The sequence below is a fragment of the Camelina sativa genome, chromosome 2 (assembly GCF_000633955.1).
Source record: "Camelina sativa cultivar DH55 chromosome 2, Cs, whole genome shotgun sequence".
In the NCBI taxonomy this organism is placed as follows: Eukaryota; Viridiplantae; Streptophyta; class Magnoliopsida; order Brassicales; family Brassicaceae; genus Camelina; species Camelina sativa.
The window spans coordinates 4,881,357-4,900,339 of record NC_025686.1 but is presented as its reverse complement, the minus strand read 5'-3'; the positions used below and the strand labels follow the sequence as shown (position 1 = coordinate 4,900,339).

The window sequence follows — 18,983 nt, the reverse complement described above, 5'->3', positions numbered from 1 at the left end:
TAAATGTTAAACTTCTAAAATAGCGTAAATAAATCAAAGTTTCAAGTTTGGTTCTGAGTTACGGTATGATTCTGTTCCAATGAGCTTGGTTCAATTCCGGTTAGGTTTTGGTTAACTGTTTTGTCTCTTCCTGTGGCATTACAGTAATTTCATTAAGAACGGAAAACAGAGACGGCCCTGACACTTTTCCGTTTGTTTTCTTGTTAACGCCGTTAAATCCTCCATATAGAAGAGACCCCTTTGTACGTTTTAGCTTTTTAGCTCATGAGAGAAGCGTTAGAAAATCTCTTAGGGTTTTAGAGTTCTCTGTGCACACAAGGTGTTCGACGAACTGACTGTGAGACGGAAACTAAAGAAAGACTCTCTCAACATGTCTTTTGAGATGTTTGAAGTACAAAAGCTTAATAGGAGAGGTTATTACAGTATATGGAAGATCAGAATCCTTGATCAAAATCCGAAAAAACGGGAGGGGTTTGCTGGATTTGTGGGGAAGATGGCCACTACAAAAGCCATTGTCCATCTAAGGAACAGACTTACGAAAAAGCCAAAAAGGAGAAGCATCTGTTAAAATAGGGAATAACAGAGATCTTAGAAATCTTAGAAATCTTATATTCTTGAAATTATTAGTATTTTGTAAATATGGTTGTTGCTCTTGAGACGACTATAAGACTAAATATTGTTTTAAAAGTGAAGTTAATTAAGGACTCGAAATTTGAAAATGTGTTTTTTAGATAACGACCCATGCATAGTTTTGAAAACAAAATATTCAAAAAGAAAGAAAAAATTAAGCAAAAATTGAGCAAAACATAATTTTTTGAAATTGTGATGAAATAATTTTTCAAATAACAGAATATACATATTACATATATGTATATAGAAATATACATATATTTATATATATATATATTTAAAGCATCTAATTACTAACTCCACAATATATATATATATATATATATATATACACACAAATACAATTCCAGAACTTCTATCTATAACGGTGATCTTTACAAAGTGAGAATAGTCAGTCATATTGGTCTTGTGATAAAATAATTGATTGTCGATAAAAAATGTATAGCAATATAGGATAAGAAAATATGACTTTTGGAATTAAAACAAAAACTTTAAAAACTAATGGGTCTGCCTGTCGTAGGGTAATGGTTGACAAAAAAAAAACTAATGGGTTTATGTGAAATTTAGGAGTATGAATTAGATGAATAAGTTATGTGATAGTAAATATATAGTTTCTTTAGCAAAACAATTCTATAAGAAATTCAATTTCAAAATATATGTTAAGTATTGCAATATGATTAGAGAAATATGGGATTAAAATTAATGGCTTTAAATAAACTTAAACAAAAAAGTTTGAAATTTAGGAGTATGAATTAGATGATAAGTTATGCCATAAAAGATTCAATTAAAAAATATATGTGAAGTGTAGCAATAGGATATGAGAAATATATGAGAAATTAATGGTTTAAAATAAAACAAAATTATATATATATATATATATATATATATATATATATAAAGAAATTTAGGAGTGTGAAATAGATGAATAAGTTATGGGAGAAAACTATACGTTTGTTGGTTTCTTTTATATAACCTCGACCGACTCCCGCTGGTAAGTAACAGTGACGTGCACGGTCAATTCAATGTCATTGTCCCCAAAACCTGAGTTGATAGCAGTCGTTGAGATCTTTTGGACTAAGCGATCGCACAACCAATGTTCTTCGCTATGGAGTAGATTTTGGAGAGTTGATTGGATGTCGTGGTGACTAAAACTAGGAAGACTGAAATTGGTGGAATGATATGAATATGGCTCTGACGTTAGGGTTTGATCGCCTGTGGTTAGGTTTACTACGGATCTCTTTGTTTATGGTATTGATGCTGAAGCGGCCTGAGTTTGTATATTCTTCTGATGGAGAGAGTCTTCTTACTTGGACCTGAATGTCCACTACGGGTTCGGGAATGGGACCATTCATGTTTGAAACAGGATTATCAAAAGAGAGATTCACAAAACAGAAGAGGACTTAGTCGGGTCGCAAGCTGTAATGGGAGCAATTAAGAAAAAAAGAGAAGTTGTGAAGCCTTAGGGTATCTCGTAGTAAGAGCATATATATATAAGCGTATACGAGGGTCATAAGTGGGATCAGATTCTGATTTCCTTATAGTTTTGTGTCACCAAGAAGTTTTTTTAGGTCGGTGTCAATATTTCCTAATCATAATTGGAGACTAGCAAAAGCTTTACTAATTTGTAGCTCTACACTACGAATATCACAATTTTGAAAAATCAATCTTAACAATTTTACTTAGAGAGTTTAATAATAGCTATGTATATGTAGCTTATGATATTACAAACTGATTTAAAAACCCTAAAAAGAACATATTCAATTTAATACACTTTCAGAGTGTGTGACAGAAAATTAGAATCTCTAATTACTACGATTGGAAACCCTAATAACAAAATTACATTAAAAAAAAATCCCTAAAAAATAACAATCCTTTGTGCAATAATCTCTGACCCAAGTTGTGCAATAATCCTTCGTTCCAATTATCGAGCCTAGAGCACAGTCCGACACAACGGACAAGTGTGTTTACGCTTGAGCCACTCGAAGAGACACCAACCGTGAAATACATGGGAACAAATCATGCGTGTCATGAAGTCGCAAGGTTTCGGAGCGGAGAGATTCTCAAGACAGATGGAACACGAATCTGTTTCCATGTTCAAGTTCTTCAACACCTCTGGTTTTATCTTTCCTAGTAGAATCATCCTCAATGATCTCTCGGAGTTCATAACACAGCCGTCGCGTCCAAAACCTAAGTTGATTACAGCCGTTGACATCTCTGTCGTCACAACAATTGGTAGCTAGCGAGTCGACAATGGAGATGAGATTCACATACGGAAAGAAGACTTGGCGATGGTAATGAGAGCAAAGTCTGACTGAGAGAAGAGAATTAATTGTGACGCTTTAGGGTTGGTTACATATAAGCGTGTCATATATTTCCTTTTGTTTTTCTTCTCACCAAAAAAGTTTCCTTTTAAATTGTTTGGAATTTTTGGGTCGGCTTATTGAAGCCAATGCTAATTCCAGGTGGAATGATGGGTTTTGACGGATTGAATTTATGTTCAGCTTCTTTGAATTTTTTTTACTATTTTTTTTAAATTGTATTTCTCGTTAGGAATAAATAACCAAAAAATAATTAAAACATGTGAGAAGATGAGTCATGATGACAACAATTACATATGTTGTTGGCAAAAACTGAGAATGACTGCTACACTAACGGCGGAGACTCTGTTATCTCGCCGTTAAATCTTTCTCTCAAAAAAAATCAGAGGAAAAGAAGAAAATTAAAAATCGTAAATTTTAATTTGAGATTTATTTGATTTGATCGATTCGATTCGATTGGAGGAGTATCGGATGTTGAAAATCTCCGATCGGCCATGAAAGGCGTCTCTTCGACGCCCGGAGATTACGTCTACTTCAAATCTCAGGTTCCTCTTCACAAGATTCCCGTAAGCTTCCTTCTTCCTCCTCTCTCTTTCTTTGACTTTTGATTTACGCTTCTTGAGGTTTTGATAAAAAAAAAGTATGTTAATTTTTGATTATTCGCTTATGGGTTTTAATCATTTGATGCTAATCTGAGGAGAATTCTTGTTGTGAGTAGTTCAATCGTATATGGGTTTATGTGAGTAGCTGAAATTCACATGATTTGGGTTTTAAAATTATGCTTTGAGATTTTGGATTGAACCCTTTTTTTCTTGGGTTTATGAGAATACATTTGGATTTGGCTTATGATGTTACTTAAGTTGATTAATTCTGGGTTCTTATCTAAAATGCAACAACTTGTGTTGGTCTTTTAGTTTAAGTTCTAACTCTCCGTTTTGATCTCTGGGGTGGTTGCCTTTGATTTTGATCTATGAGTAGCCTAGCCTTGCATCTTATATTGTCAGAGCTGCTAATTTATCACTCTCATTGTGTAAAAGTAAAAGGAATGTTTTTTGAGATTCTTGTTCTATAAGTAAAGGTTATTTATCAAAGCAGGTATTAACATAGCTCTATAAATGTGTTGTTTTATCGGGGTACATGTATTTTGTTAATCTGTGTACATGTATTTCTTGACTGCAGATTGGGACTAAGCAATGGCGTTACTATGACTTTGGTCCAAAGACTGTTCCTCCGCTCATATGTATTCCTGGAATTGCTGGTACTGCAGATGTTTATTATAAACAGATTATGGCACTCTCTATGAAGGTATGCCAAATTGTAGTCTTTGAACTTGTCTCTGGAAACAATCTTTTTGATTTTCATGTAGCTTTATACATTTGTGTTACTACGATGCTTTTGTGTTGCTGTGTCCTTGGAGACTGACTATATATCTCCTAAAATGTTGAATTTGTTTTCTTGAATGTTGTTAAATTTGCAACTCCAGGGTTATCGGGTAATTTCAGTTGACATACCACGGGTTTGGAGTTATCATGAGTGGATTCAAGCATTTGAGAAATTCTTGGACACCATTGATGTTCATCACGTAAGATCTCTTTTAAGTTACATATCACCATCTATGTCTCTAATTCGTTTTACTGATGCAGAAAGATATATGCATTGCAAGTGATTGTACTTGACCGTTTTTAACAGGTTCATCTCTATGGTACCTCCCTTGGAGGCTTCTTAGCACAGCTCTTTGCTCACCACCGTCCAAGAAGGGTTAAATCATTGGTTCTATCGAATACATATTTGGATACTCGCACATTTGCTGCTGCAATGCCATGGGCTCCTTTGTATGTCTCTCTCTTATATAATAGCTCCATTTTTACTTTTCTTGTTTGTGCCTGAGGATTTGTACTGACTCTCAACATTTTTTGGATCCACTGTGCAGTGTTAGTTGGACTCCTTCTTTTTTGTTGAAACGATACGTCTTAACAGGAATACGTGATGGACCTCACGAACCCTTTATCGCTGACTCTGTGGATTTTGCTGTTTCTCAGGTGGCTCCCCTGAAAAGTTTCTCTTCGATATTTTCTTGAACAGATTTAAACAACATGTGAAGAAGGTTTCTGAGATTAACTTATCCTAGTTACTTTTGGTTTGCTCTGATTTAGGTTGAGACATTGTCAAAAGATGATTTGGCTGCCCGGTTAACCTTAACAGTGGATGCTGCTTCCGTGGGATCTCTACTACTCTCTGATTCGGCCATCACTATAATGGATGTAGGTTTTGAGTAACTCTATCTTGGACTTTTGGTATTATCAATGCACGTTAGTGTTTTGTGTCATCTAACGATGCTGTTTTGTCTTCTAAAATCAGACGAATGATTACTGCGCAATACCACAACATCTTAAAGATGAACTTACAGAGAGGTATCCCGAAGCAAGGAGAGCTTACTTAAAGACTGGTGGAGATTTCCCGTTCCTATCACGGCCCGACGAAGTCAATTTGCATCTACAGGTACATATATACTCAGTATCTACAGCCCAATTTTTAGTATAACATATTACAAAGTATCTGCAGCTGAATTGTTATACTTTTTAGGTCTTTGCAAGAAGTTATGATCTTCTAAAGAAACTTCAAATTTCTCTTACCTATATTTTAGGTTTCGTACCATTGGAAGGACTTTTTTTTTTTTTCCAATCAAACCGGTTTTATTGCTTGGTAAAGGAACATTATGTTACTGCATTAAAACATTATATTCATATACACTGTGTGTGTAGCTGCACCTGAGGCGGGTAAAAGTAGAACCACGGCCCGAGGTGGTTAATACCATTTCAAAAGACGGCGCAGATGGCACAGACAGTAGCAGCCAGAGCAAGGATGAGGAGAAGGACGACCGTAACAACAATATGCCTCAAGGCTCCGGAAGCTCATCTTCAGATCAATCACCAACATTTCCAGAAAGTTCCGGAAGCTCCAATGATCCGCCTTTACCCACAGACACCATTCAGTTGCAAAGTTCATCAATAGACACCCTCATATTAGCACAAGTCGCTGGTGAAGTGTATCAGTCATGTCTGCTTTTCACGTTGTGTTACTGTACATTGGTTTTGGTTCATGGTGGTTTCATCTCCAGACAATCGGTTTAGTGTTCTTCATTATTTATTATTACCCTCTTTTGCTGTTTAAATCTTTTTTACCTATGTGTTTCTTGATCTGTTTTGGTTTCTCTTGACTTTTGTGTAAGTTTGACAGACAAAGCAAGAGTTCTTTGTATGTTTCAAGTTATTACACTTTCGGAAAGAAAAAAAAAGTTTGGTTTGTTTTTGCTATTATACAAATGTTTTAGAGGAATCTAGGGGGTGTATTCAAAACAGGATTTTAGAGGATTTGTGATTTTTTTAAAAATCTCCTGTTATTCAACTAGTGATTTTAAAATCACATCTTAAATCCATTGTTATTGAATATGATATTTGTTAAAAATCATTCAAAATCACTCACAATCCACTCTTATTCAATCAATAATTTGCAAAAATCATAACAAATCCACTATTATTCAAAACCAAATTCTTTTTTTTTTTATAGAAAAATATAAGAGACTTTGGGTACATTTTTTTGTAAGAGAAATCCTATTAAAAAAATCTCACCTNCTTTGTATGTTTCAAGTTATTACACTTTCGGAAGAAAAGAAAAAAATGTGGTTTGTTTTTGCTGTTATACAAATGTTTTAGAGGAATCTAGTGTTAATGAAGTTCGGAAGGTAACTTGACCTCTCATCAACTAATTAATGAGACCTTATCCTTGGGGCTGGTCTGTGCAAAGTTAGATTTGTCACTTGTAATAGACTAATGGTAGACTACGAACGAATTGGGACACATAGCCCGACTCAAACAGGACATTTGGGCGCTTGGAAAAAATAAATCAATGATATATAGAAAAGCATAGAGGATGAATTTAAAAAGCTTATTACAAAAAGCAAAAAACATAGATCATGAGAGTTGATAAGATCAAAAGCATCTTGCGTTTCTATGTAGGTATGACTTGCAAGGACGGAACAAAATGCAAAAGGCTTGAACGTGGCTCGTAGCAGAAAGTATCTTCCTTGTAGAAGGTACCATCTTCACGAGTAATATGATCGTGTCTCGAAAGAAAGAAGGACAGAAATATTTGGGGTTGTAAGCGGCACCATCTTTACGAGTACCACACAATATCTTACGTGTACGAAGGTTACAAGTGAGGAAACAGTTACGGTCTAAGTCCCATAGATAGATGATGTTGATATCAAAACAGTTGATTGCCACTGGGACACACTTAAAGCCAAGCCTACACATGACATGTTGATTTCCCAAGCCTTTTCCCAGTTCCAAGAATCAGTCTTGAGCCTCAAAACTCTAACATTATAGCTCTTGACCTCGTCTATCGATCCTACATCAATAATCACAAAATATCCTTGCGAGGTGGTGCAGATCTTCTTACGAAGTGGAAGGGGGCATTTATCTATTTGACGTCGTCGACGCTCAGACCGTAGCCACTCAGCGCTTTCCATCATGGCGGGTAGTGGTAATGCTCAAACTTGATCATCACAAGAGAAGAAATCATGAACGATAACACGGCGGGAGCCATCAAGCCAGTGAAGTTTCCCATTCAAAGAAACAGGGTTGGATACGTTGCGCATACTAACACCACAACCTGGACAAGAGACTTGTTCAACACTCCATTCACCTTTATCCAATGAGAAAATCTCAAAACTCCATGTCCGAGAATAATAACCAGGAAAAGGGTGCCATGCTTTGCTATTTATCCGAACCACCTTGTAACCTAAGAGGGGACCATTACGCATTCGTGTCACAAGTCCCGTATCAGTGTAACGACCAGGGTATGGATAAGCGTTTCTAGGACTAGGAGGGTCAGGAGAAGAGGGAGGGAGTTGAATCCATTGCGCTAACACTGGATTCCCAACGTAATAACGTATCACCATCTCGTCGTCCTCCTCCTCCTCTTTGAGACGAAGCAAGACCAATCCATCAGCGCAAGACACACCTCTAATCTTTTTTATCTTATTCTTACTAACACTAGAAAAAGACAAATTATAACTTTGATCAGTACCATCATGTGGTAGATCAAGTTTCACTTCCTCCAAATTGGAATAAGGCTGACTATAGTTTCCGTGAAGGATTGGCCAATTAGAATTGGAGTTATTACGTTGGTAGAGATCGCCGAAGTAGGCTGACTCCGTTAACGATTTCCATTCTCTACAAACCAACTTAAGTCTAACTAGATGATATAGGAAATGACATATGACTCAAATGGAGAAGGAAGGAAGCATGGGACACGCGTCATAAGATGGAGTTGGAGTCGTTAGCCATTAAACGCCGTGAATCATTCTAGTAAACGTTATAACTCTGTTTATGTTTTCACAGCGTATATAGAGCACATGTTAGTTCTTGCTTTCATTAGGCAATTATCTGGGTTTGTAATCTTTCTCTAGAATTCTCTAGACTCTATCTTGTTCATCGTTTTGTTCTTTATTCCTAGCATTTCTGTATATTGAAACATTTTACCGAACACCTTGTGTGCAGAACAAATTTTCTTGATACTTAAGACTTTCACACCTCTCTCAACACCACCTGCAACCTCAAATCTCCTATTACTGTTCTTTTGAACCCCTCCTCGCTCCAGATTCTCGTTCTTCACCACATCTAGATTTTCCAAATTTACTTTCCTAAGTTCAACACTCCTCAAAAGCTCAGAATTAGCAATAGGTACCTGAAATGGTGTTGGTTCTTCTTCCACCAACGCTTTCTCTTCTGGAGCCTCATGTACCTCATTCATCGTACAATACTCCGTTGATACACGAAGTTCTTCATTAAGGAGCTGATTGTCGTCAGTGCCGTGCTAAGGCGAATTGTGGCTTTAAGGCGGGTAAGTAATGGCTTTTATTATTAGAAATATCAAAAAAAAAAAAAATTGTTTTAAAGACAATAACAGTGAAAGAAAAAAAAAATCTAAGCCACAATTTTTCTATCATTTTTTCCTAAAAAATCATTCATCAAACTCACATAATCAAGCTCTAAAACCAATTCTCTCTCTATAGATATGATAGCCAAAGAAAGGTGAAGCAAAAAAAAGTTTATGAATCGAGTAGACAACACAGACACGGTGAATAATCGTGAGAAAAATAGGTTATCAATTGTTCACTAATCACTATTCTTAAACCCACAAGTAGTTTCCTTCATATTTAACAAGATTAAATCCCACGTATACGACAAATTCTCAATGTTAAAATTTGAAAATTAAGTTAAATCATCCATGTAATTATATAAAATTATATTAAATATACTATCAAATTATTCATCGATTGAAAAATTTAAGAAAATTAAATTAATTTTTTTTATTTTGATTCTCATAATTTTCTTATATTATGTTAATTACTAATTTTAACACATCAAATTTGTATATTTTAATCACTTTTCTGTATAAATTTCTTTTTATTATATGTTTATAACAACTAATAATTGCAATTAAACTACACATATTTCTTATTAATTTCACATATTTTCTTATTAATTACATATTTTCTATTAAAATTAGTAATTTAATAGATAAATTTCCTATTAGATTTAATCATATAATAGGTTACTTTTGGTTTTACATACTTTACAAAAATATTAATTATAATCTTTTTATTTTTAGGATTTTTTAATTTTTTCTATAAATTTAAAATATTCACATGTGTCAGAATATTCTCGATATACTTGACACATGTCGCAATTATATGAATTACTAACTTAAAAAACTAAGCTTTATATTATAAGATTATCTTTCATTAGTATTATTGTTATTAGATTTAGAGTATAAAACATGCGTAGAAATTTCCTTATATATTAGATTTATTAATATTGTCATGGGTTGCTCAAACCTAAAAACCCACTTTATATACACATTTATCTTATCAATTTAAATACATAAGCCTAGATAGAAAAAAAATGTGGCCTAACAAATTTTTAATTTTTGGTGGCTTAGGGAAATTGCCCTTTCCTCTTGCATGTAAGAACGGCACTGATTGTCGTCACCATCAATCATGAGAATCCCTAAGTTCTTGTGTTTCAAGCGGTGATCTGAAGTCTCTGGCTCTTCACATAACACACATAACCCCTTCGACCATCTCTTGTAACGATATGCTCCGACAGATCTTCATCTTGCGATTTGAAAATGGAACTTTGATCTTTGCCATTGAATCCGAGGACACGATTGGCTCTGTTACCAGTGATAACGTAAAACATAGATTAGAATCAAAAGATCAAAATAGATTCAAAGGAAACAAGTAACCCATAAATTTGACACAACGTTTATAGAAAACGCAGTCTCAACATCTCATCTGTAAGAGTTTCCAATCGAGATCGAACAAAACGATGAGGAAGATAGAGTCTAGAGAATTCTAGAGAAAGATTACAAACCCAGATAATTGCCTAATGAAAGCAAGAGCTAACATGTGCTCTATATACTCTGTGAAAACATAAACAGAGTTATAACGTTTAATAGAATGATTCACGGCGTTTAACGGCTAACGACTCCAATTCCATCTTGTGACGCATGTTCCATGCTTCCTTCCTTCTCCATTAGAGTCATATGTCATTTCCTATATCACGATACTTTGCAGCGGTAGTCTTGTGAGTATGTTGATTACTATATCCTCCGGAAGATCCGTATTTCTCTCCTTCGTGTTCTTCTTTTGTTTTTTCATCCTTGTTTGTTTCTTTTGTTTGTGTTACACCTATGATTATGAATTAGGGTTTTTACATTTTTTTGTTTATTGCGTCAAAGAAGAGTTTCGCTTTATTTATCTACTAATAAAATCGAATTTCTTAAATACGTATCTTCTAATTAATAAAGTTTGACTATAGCAAAGAGTTACCACTTACCAGTTATAATGGATTATGAAAAAGTAGTACGATTTTCGGTTTTGTTAATATCAAATAAATTATAATTTACTATTTCCTAAATTTTATACAAGCGTTCAAAATTTTTGTTTAATAACTCTTTATCATGCATATTTTTAATTCTTTTGCAGATTTTATTTTATGTCATTTCACTGATACAGTGATACTAATTAGAACTAATGACTATCATTTTCTTGTCATAAAAACCAATAAGTATCTATTACACCATTGTTTTACTTGAAATAACTTAAAATGTTTTTGGATGGCATTCAATAAGAAATATCTGTATCTTGATGATAAGTTGATAACAAAACACCGATAAGAGTTGATATTAAATTATATTTTTATGAATATCAAAATCGCTTAAAAAAAATATGGCTTGACGATGTAATACATACATATCAATTCGCATGACCACCATTAATATTAGTGATTAGATGATTTTTAAGATTTCATTTATTTATTGTAATCCATATCTATAATTAGAGAGATAAATAAAATATTATAAACATGACACATATTTATGCTTGTTTACTGTAAAGATGCACATATTTGTGCTATAACTGTTTATTTACTTTAACGTTAAACATTATACTATAAAAATTATTACACATATAGTTTAGGTGTCTGGAGAAAATTATGTGCAGAATATTTTAATTAATTACTTATACTTTGTTTAGTTCATATGGGATTGTAAATTTGTAATGTTAGTTCTTTGTCTATAAGATTGAGATGCTATATTATAAATGTAACATATATATATATATATAAATAATAAGATCATATGAATAGTATAATGGTTTTTGATTGTTTATAGTTCTTGTTTTTACATGGGTTGTTATTCTGATTTGAGATCTTGTTATAAGAGCTATCGGCAGAACCGCTCACCAAAGTAATTGTTTTACAATGTTTTTTTATTTTATATAAAAATTTTAAATATTTTTTATATGTTAAAATAAATTTTTGATATATTTTTTTAGTATTAAACAATATCATTATTGATATTTTACATTTACCCCTATCTTACGTTATAAAATTTATAAGTTTATAATTCATTTTATTATATAACTAATTACATTTTAATAGGTAAATAATAATAGAATAAGTAATAAGATTTGCATCCATTTGTAAAGATATGATGTACATATAATTTAAATTGTGATATCATAAATAATAATATTAAGTTGTGATATTATTAAAATAATAAAAATTTATTATGTAAATCTTAAAAATAGAATGTTATATTAGCAAATGTACTTCGTTTTAATAATACTGAATTCAATAGAAAATTACGTATATCTTCTATGAACACTGGTATTTTGTTGTTCCCTATTGAAGTTAGGGAAGAAGTTGTAAACGTTACAAAGTTCAGGGGTTATAAGTGTTATATTTTTGTAACTCAATGTTACAAAGTTCAGGATCCGGGTCCGGTATGTAAACCCGGGTTTTTTCGAAGCCTCCATCGTCTCCGTCAATTCGAAAATTCCGACGATGTTCCCAAGAATCGTCCAGAGAGTTCGGAGCCCCAAAACCCAAATCAATTCTCTCAATTCAATCAAAGGTTTTAGCTTTGGCTTTAGCTCATTAATAAACCCTAAACCCCAAATCCGAACAGGTGTGTTCTGGGACCTAGACAACAAACCACCAGCCTCTTTCCCGCCCTACGACGCCGCCGTAAAGCTCCGAACCGCCGCGTCATCTTTCGGATTCGTGAAACTGATGGTGGCGTACGCGAACCGTCACGCCTTCAGCTACGTTCCTTTAGTAGTTCGAGAAGAGAGGAGAGATAGGAAACTGCTTAACGAATTGGAGAACACAGGTAAGGTTAAACCGCCGGAGCCTTACTTCTGCGGTGTTTGTGACCGGAGGTTTTATACGAATGCGAATCTAATCAATCATTTCAAGCAGATTCACGAGACTGAGCATCAGAAACGTATGAGACAGATTGAATCATCCAAAGGACATCAAAGAGTGAGGCTTTTGGCTAAGTATTCGATGAAGATTGAGAAGTATAAAAGAGCGGCGAGGAAGGTTTTGACTCCAAAGGAAGGTTACGGTTTAGCTGATGAGCTGAAACGAGCTGGGTTTTGGGTGAAGATGGTTAGTGATAAGCCAGAAGCTGCTGATGTGGCGTTGAAGGAACATATGGTTGATGTGATGGATAAGAGAGAAGTGGAGTGTGTTGTTCTTGTGTCTGATGATTCTGGTTATGCAGGGGTTTTGAGGGAAGCTAAGGAGAGGTGTTTGAGGACTGTTGTGATTGGTGATTTGAATGAAGGTGTGTTGAAGAGAGTAGCTGATGTTTCGTATTCGTGGAAGGAAGTTGTGATGGGGAAGGCTAAGAAGGAAGTTGAGAAGGTTGTTGGGAAGTGGAAAGATAGAGATGTGTTGAAGAAGTTGGAGTGGAGTTATGATCCTGTTTTGGAGAAAGAGAGAGGAGGTTCTTGTGGTGTTTGGGATTACGGGTTTGATTGTGATGATGATGAGATTGAGAATGTAACAGAGGTGGAGATTGGAGATAGTGGTGATTGGTGGAAGTTAGATAATGAAGACGGTGTTGCATCTTCTAGACCTTGTCAATCATATCACACCATTGTCGGGATTGATTGCGCAGAGGAAGATATCAATTTAGGCAGTTAACATGGTAGAACACATTCATTGTTTCTTGTTCTCTGAGATTGTTTTTGCTGCAGTAGTAATGTGACTTGATCTTCCAAAACCATTATGATCAGAATAAAGAAGATAAAGATTGTGTTTGGATTCACAAGAAACAAGGTGACAAAATAGATCGAGTTTACTACAGAGTATATGCATCAAAATCCAAGCTAATTTATTATTCAGCCATGATGGAAAAGACAATTAAGTTTTCCCACAATTGAAAACACCTAAGTGATGAAGCTGTACATTGTTCAAAATCTACTAACAAATAAAATGAAGCAAAATCTAGCAACACAGAAACAATGCAGATATGTGAAATAACCAAGTGTTTTTGTCCATTAAGACTGAGAGAGCCATCTTTCCCTTAGCGTGCTCGGTTCCAAAAACAAGCTCACCAAGAACTCTTCTTCTTCGTGTAAAACCCCATGTACCATTTCACAAACTTTTTCAAACCAGTCTCAAGATCAACCGTGGGTTTATAACCAAGCTCTGCTTGCGCTAACGTGATATTCGCATGAGTGAACTCAACATCCCCATTCCTCGGTAAAGGCATAATCTTTTTCTTAGCTTTCGTCTTCAAAAGCTTCTCCAATATAGTCACAAGCTTAGTAACAGGAACAGGAGAAGTATTCCCCAAATTATAAATCCTAAACATAGCAGAACCTTTCTTCTTCCCACCACTACCAGTACTCTTCTCAGCAGTATCTAACGCACCTAAACAACCTTTCACAATATCATCAATATAAGTGAAATCCCTAGCAACACTACCTTCATCAGGTGACTCAAACACAGTAATCGTCTTCCCTTTAAGTATATCTTTAGTAAAGAAGAAGTAGGCCATGTCAGGTCTACCCCAAGGTCCATAAACAGTGAAAAACCTCAAACCCGTAAGTGACAAACCATAGATATGGTTATAAGTATGCGCAATGCCTTCACCTGCTTTCTTAGTAGCTGCGTATAAACTCGCTGGCTGATCAGTTCGGTCTTTCTCAGAGAAGGGTACTTTCGAATTGAGTCCATAAACAGAGCTAGACGAAGCCCACACAATCGCAGGCTGAGGATTCGCTGATTTGGATACTTCTAAGAGATTCACAAACCCAGCAATGTTACTATTCACATACGATCCAGGGTTCTGCATTGCGTAACGCACACCAGCTTGAGCAGCGAGATGCATCACGTGTGTGAAGAGGACAACATCAAAGAGCTTTCGAAGCAATACGGCGTCGTTTATATCGCCTTCTACGACGAACACACCTGATCTTTCTAAAAGCCCTTGTCTTGCTCGTTTAAGCTTCGGATCGTAGTACCGATTGAAATTATCAAGACCTAGAACACCGTCGCCGCGTCTCCGTAACGCGATCGAGACGTGAGTACCGACGAACCCGGATGCTCCGGTGACTAGTACCGTTAAACCGCCGGGAGACCTTGGACGAGCGGATTTGCGGACTTGTTTCTCCCAGTGAGAGCCGCCGTATTTGGCGGCGGAAACGGAGGAAGAGGAGTCGTTGAGATTGCGGCGAGATGGTGACGGAGGTGGGGATAGGATTAGGTAGAAGAGGAAGAGAGCGAGGAAGAGAGAAGCCCAAAGAGTTAGTTTCGAGAGACGGAGGTAACGGTGGTGGTGGAGAATCATCCAGTACGGCGGGACTTTATCGGTTTTGTATTTACCGGGAGTGGGAGGAAGATCATCAAGGTGTGACATTTTCGTCGGAGAATTCAGAAATCTGAGATTTTAGGGTTAGGGTTGTTGTGGTTTTGATTTTTGTGGGTATAAGAGAGATTGAAGGGAAGAAGCAAAAAAAAATTGAGCAAGTCAAAATTGAGAGAATTTTCCGGGAAAGAAACTTTTAATCCTTGATTATATATTTCTTCTTATGATTATAAATCCTAATTAGGTTTTATATATTTCTTTTTTTGTTCAATCTTGAAGTGATGGTAATAAACAAAAAGCTGTCAAATTCATGTATTTTTAAAGATTGCTTTTTCAATGTTAACGTGTTTTGTAGATTGTTGACATCTGTATTTTGAATTGAATTCTATATTGATCATGTTGTGCATGTACCTTTTGTACACGGTCGTCACACACAGATTCTGAGATACTAAATTATAAATGTCATATATATTATATTTTTTAACTGTTTGGTACAAGACTTTACTGTTAGTTCCAAATTTCTATTGATGATATAAAAATATCAAAAATGATATTACAGTATAATTAAACAATTTAATATTATAAAAATAATAATTTAACGTAAATGTGAAATATGAATAGTGTTTTTATTCAAAATATCGTTAGAAACACGTCGGACGATTTAAAGTGGACCTAAAGATTAAACGGCCGACTTGTATTGTTTTTGATTTTGTTTATATTTTATTTTCATAATTAGTAACAACCAAATCAATATGTCTTAGCTTTACAGTAAACTATTATCTATTATATAGATACAATGAAAATAAATGTAAAATTTATCAAAAGTATAAGAATTATGATGTTTTATTTGTGTATAAATATTAATTTGTTTATACATAAATTAATTCGAAAAAACTATTTATAAATTCAAAAGATAAATCGATCTATCTAGATAATAATGTTTCTGAGTATTAAGTTATAGTGGTTATATACACTTATACAAAAATAAGGATACTACACAATATTTTTATAAAATTATATATATGTGAATATAATTAAGAAAGGTTTCAGCTGAATTATTTTTGTAATTGGTAACATAAAGTTCAGAAATTTTAAAAATTTTAGTAGATAATCTGCAAATTAGACCATCCTTTATTTTTAAATAACTAGACTATAGAAACAAGTATTGTCTTAGGTTCACCTCTAGGGCTGAACATTTTTGTTCACCTGCTGTTTTTCAACCAGTCAGAATCTTTTATACATTATTTCATTTTAAAAAAATCAAAATTAAATTCTAAAGCAAAACAAATTATGTAAACAAATTACGTATACTTTTAATCAAAGAAAGTTAAATATTGGTTTGTTTTAGATTTTGCAATTAGAAAAAAATTATGTGTCGGTTTGGGTTTACAAATAAGGTGATTAGAGTTTAAATTTTACAATTAAAACAAACTTCTATGTCGGTTTGGATTTACAAATGATGTGGTTAGGATTTAGATTTTACAATTAAAACAAAATTATATGTCGATTTGGGTTTACAAATGAGGTGGTTAGGGTTTAGATTTTACAATTAGAATGAAATTATATGTCGGTTTGGGTTTACAAATGAGATGGTTAGGATTTAGATTTTACAACTCAAACAAAATTATATGTCGGTTTGGGTTTGGTTAGGGTTTAGATTTTACAATTAGAATGAAATTATATGTCGGTTTGGGTTTACAAATGAGATGGTTAGGATTTAGATTTTACAACTCAAACAAAATTATATGTCGGTTTGGGTTTGGTTAGGGTTTAGATTTTACAATTAGAATGAAATTATATGTCGGTTTGGGTTTACAAATGAGATGGTTAGGATTTAGATTTTACAACTCAAACAAAATTATATGTCGGTTTGGGTTTGGTTAGGGTTTAGATTTTACAATTAGAATGAAATTATATGTCGGTTTGGGTTTACAAATGAGATGGTTAGGATTTAGATTTTACAACTCAAACAAAATTATATGTCGGTTTGGGTTTGGTTAGGGTTTAGATTTTACAATTAGAATGAAATTATATGTCGGTTTGAGTTTACAAATGAGATGGTTAGGATTTAGATTTTACAATTCAAACGAAATTATATGTCTGTTTAGGTTTACAAATAAGATGTATAGGGTTTAGATTTTACAATTAGAATGAAATTATATGTCGGTTTGGGTTTACAAATTAGATGGTTATGATTTAAATTTTACAATTAGAATAAAATTCTATATCAGTTTATAAAACAACAGTTTAATTTTTTAATTTTATAATAATATACATATATTTTATTTCTTTATTATATAAGGAGGTGAACTCTGGTGCACATTTAAATCATTTGTATATTTCCAAATAAGTGAAATAATATACTAGTTTAATACTACATTTTTGTTTTCTTGACGGAAGTAATCTTATAAGAAACTAATTATTACTTTAGTTTAGTTCATGATTGTTATATCTCACCTAACTATTATTTTCAACATTAGACGAAAATTCATGTTTTATATTCTTAGTCTTTTTTCTGTTTCTTTTCTCACTTCTTTTCCAATCCTTATAGTAAAGCTCTAAGAGCAATTCATTTGATAAGATTTGAAAATCGTACAAATATCGTTTAATCTCATGCAAGATCAGTGTTAGCAACTTATATATTATAGCTTACCTATCAGAAACTGGTATCTTTATATCAAATCTTTTCTTTAGGGTAAGAAGAAGGTGTCAAATCATTTACTGCCAAAAGTATCGTTCACGCCACATACAATTAGATTAGGATATCAAAATCAAGATAGAGTTTGTCCTCCATACGATCATTAAGTAGTATTTAAGTTCTTAGAGCGGTTAGAGCCAAACCGGCTGGGACAAGTAAACTTGCTTTTATTGCACAAAACTCTAAATTATTTCAATGACGTGTTGCTTGTAGACTTGTAGTTCTGATATTGCATTTGCATGTACCTTGGCTTGTTGCATGATCGTGATGCATAATTTTACCGTAAGAAGTCTCAAATGAAGACTAAACGAAAAGCCATAAAACTGACTAATCAAATTCCTAAAGGTACTTATCTCCATTTTTTTCAACCAAAAAGTTATAAGATTTGACTTATCTCTATTGTTTGAAATCTAGTACATGTTTTTATATTCTACTCTATACCATCGAAATTCAAATTAGATATTAAAAAATAACGAATAACGACGAAATTATAAGCTTCGGTTATAAAAGGATATTAACAAATAATAGCCAATTAGACTCGCCAAGTTTCAAAGCAAAGGTTACTTTGACTTTGAATTTCTTATCACCATACGTCCATACTCTTATTTCTCTAATATCATACATTAAAACATTTAGCATTTACATACACATATTATGGTAACTGCTATAATAATAATTCAAAATTATATGTTCTTTATCGACCTGTTGTAGTCAATCAATAGGCTAGCTGCAATATTTTAGTTTATAGTTCCTATTTCATTTTCAAGTAAATGTATAAATGAGTGGGATGGTTAAAAGAAAAAAAAACATAAAAAAGAACATGACTTGTTTTTTAATCCAAGTTACAAGAGCATTCTGTCTCTAACAATGTTAAAAGTGGTTAAAACTCATATGAAACCTAAAAAGAATCTACCAACTCAACTAGATTTTTTTCTATGATTCATTTCCTAAGAGTCATTTCCAAGCAATATATAGGTTTTATATACTCCCTCCGTTTCATAATATAGGATGTTTTGAGGATTATTTTTATTTCATAATATAGGATGTTTCCAATTTTCTATGCAACTTTTAGATTAATTTTATATTTTATATTATGAATCTTGGGT

The 18,983-nt window shown here is 33.6% G+C and overlaps 4 protein-coding genes across 4 annotated transcripts; 2 read left to right on the top strand and 2 right to left on the bottom strand.

Annotated features, from left to right (window-relative positions):
• Positions 2,364 to 2,770, bottom strand: LOC104748483 (RING finger protein 24-like). The gene is made up of 2 exons (XM_019229807.1): positions 2,570 to 2,770; positions 2,364 to 2,372 (listed from the first exon to the last, which is right to left on the bottom strand). The coding sequence occupies exons 1-2, from the start codon at positions 2,768 to 2,770 to the stop codon at positions 2,364 to 2,366; spliced, it is 210 nt and encodes a 69-aa protein (XP_019085352.1).
• LOC104717747 (maspardin-like) lies at positions 3,273 to 6,255 on the top strand. The gene is made up of 8 exons (XM_010435374.2): positions 3,273 to 3,514; positions 4,128 to 4,253; positions 4,432 to 4,530; positions 4,638 to 4,780; positions 4,879 to 4,987; positions 5,102 to 5,209; positions 5,307 to 5,447; positions 5,711 to 6,255. Exons 1-8 carry the CDS (start codon positions 3,443 to 3,445, stop codon positions 6,077 to 6,079), a joined length of 1,167 nt encoding a protein of 388 aa, XP_010433676.1. The 5' UTR covers positions 3,273 to 3,442; the 3' UTR covers positions 6,080 to 6,255.
• LOC104717739 lies at positions 12,290 to 13,630 on the top strand. The gene has a single exon (XM_010435361.2). It carries the CDS (start codon positions 12,362 to 12,364, stop codon positions 13,508 to 13,510), a length of 1,149 nt encoding a protein of 382 aa, XP_010433663.1. The 5' UTR covers positions 12,290 to 12,361; the 3' UTR covers positions 13,511 to 13,630.
• Positions 13,680 to 15,419, bottom strand: LOC104717728 (UDP-glucuronate 4-epimerase 5-like). Its single transcript, XM_010435349.1, has one exon. The coding sequence runs from the start codon at positions 15,228 to 15,230 to the stop codon at positions 13,920 to 13,922; it is 1,311 nt and encodes a 436-aa protein (XP_010433651.1). The 5' UTR covers positions 15,231 to 15,419; the 3' UTR covers positions 13,680 to 13,919.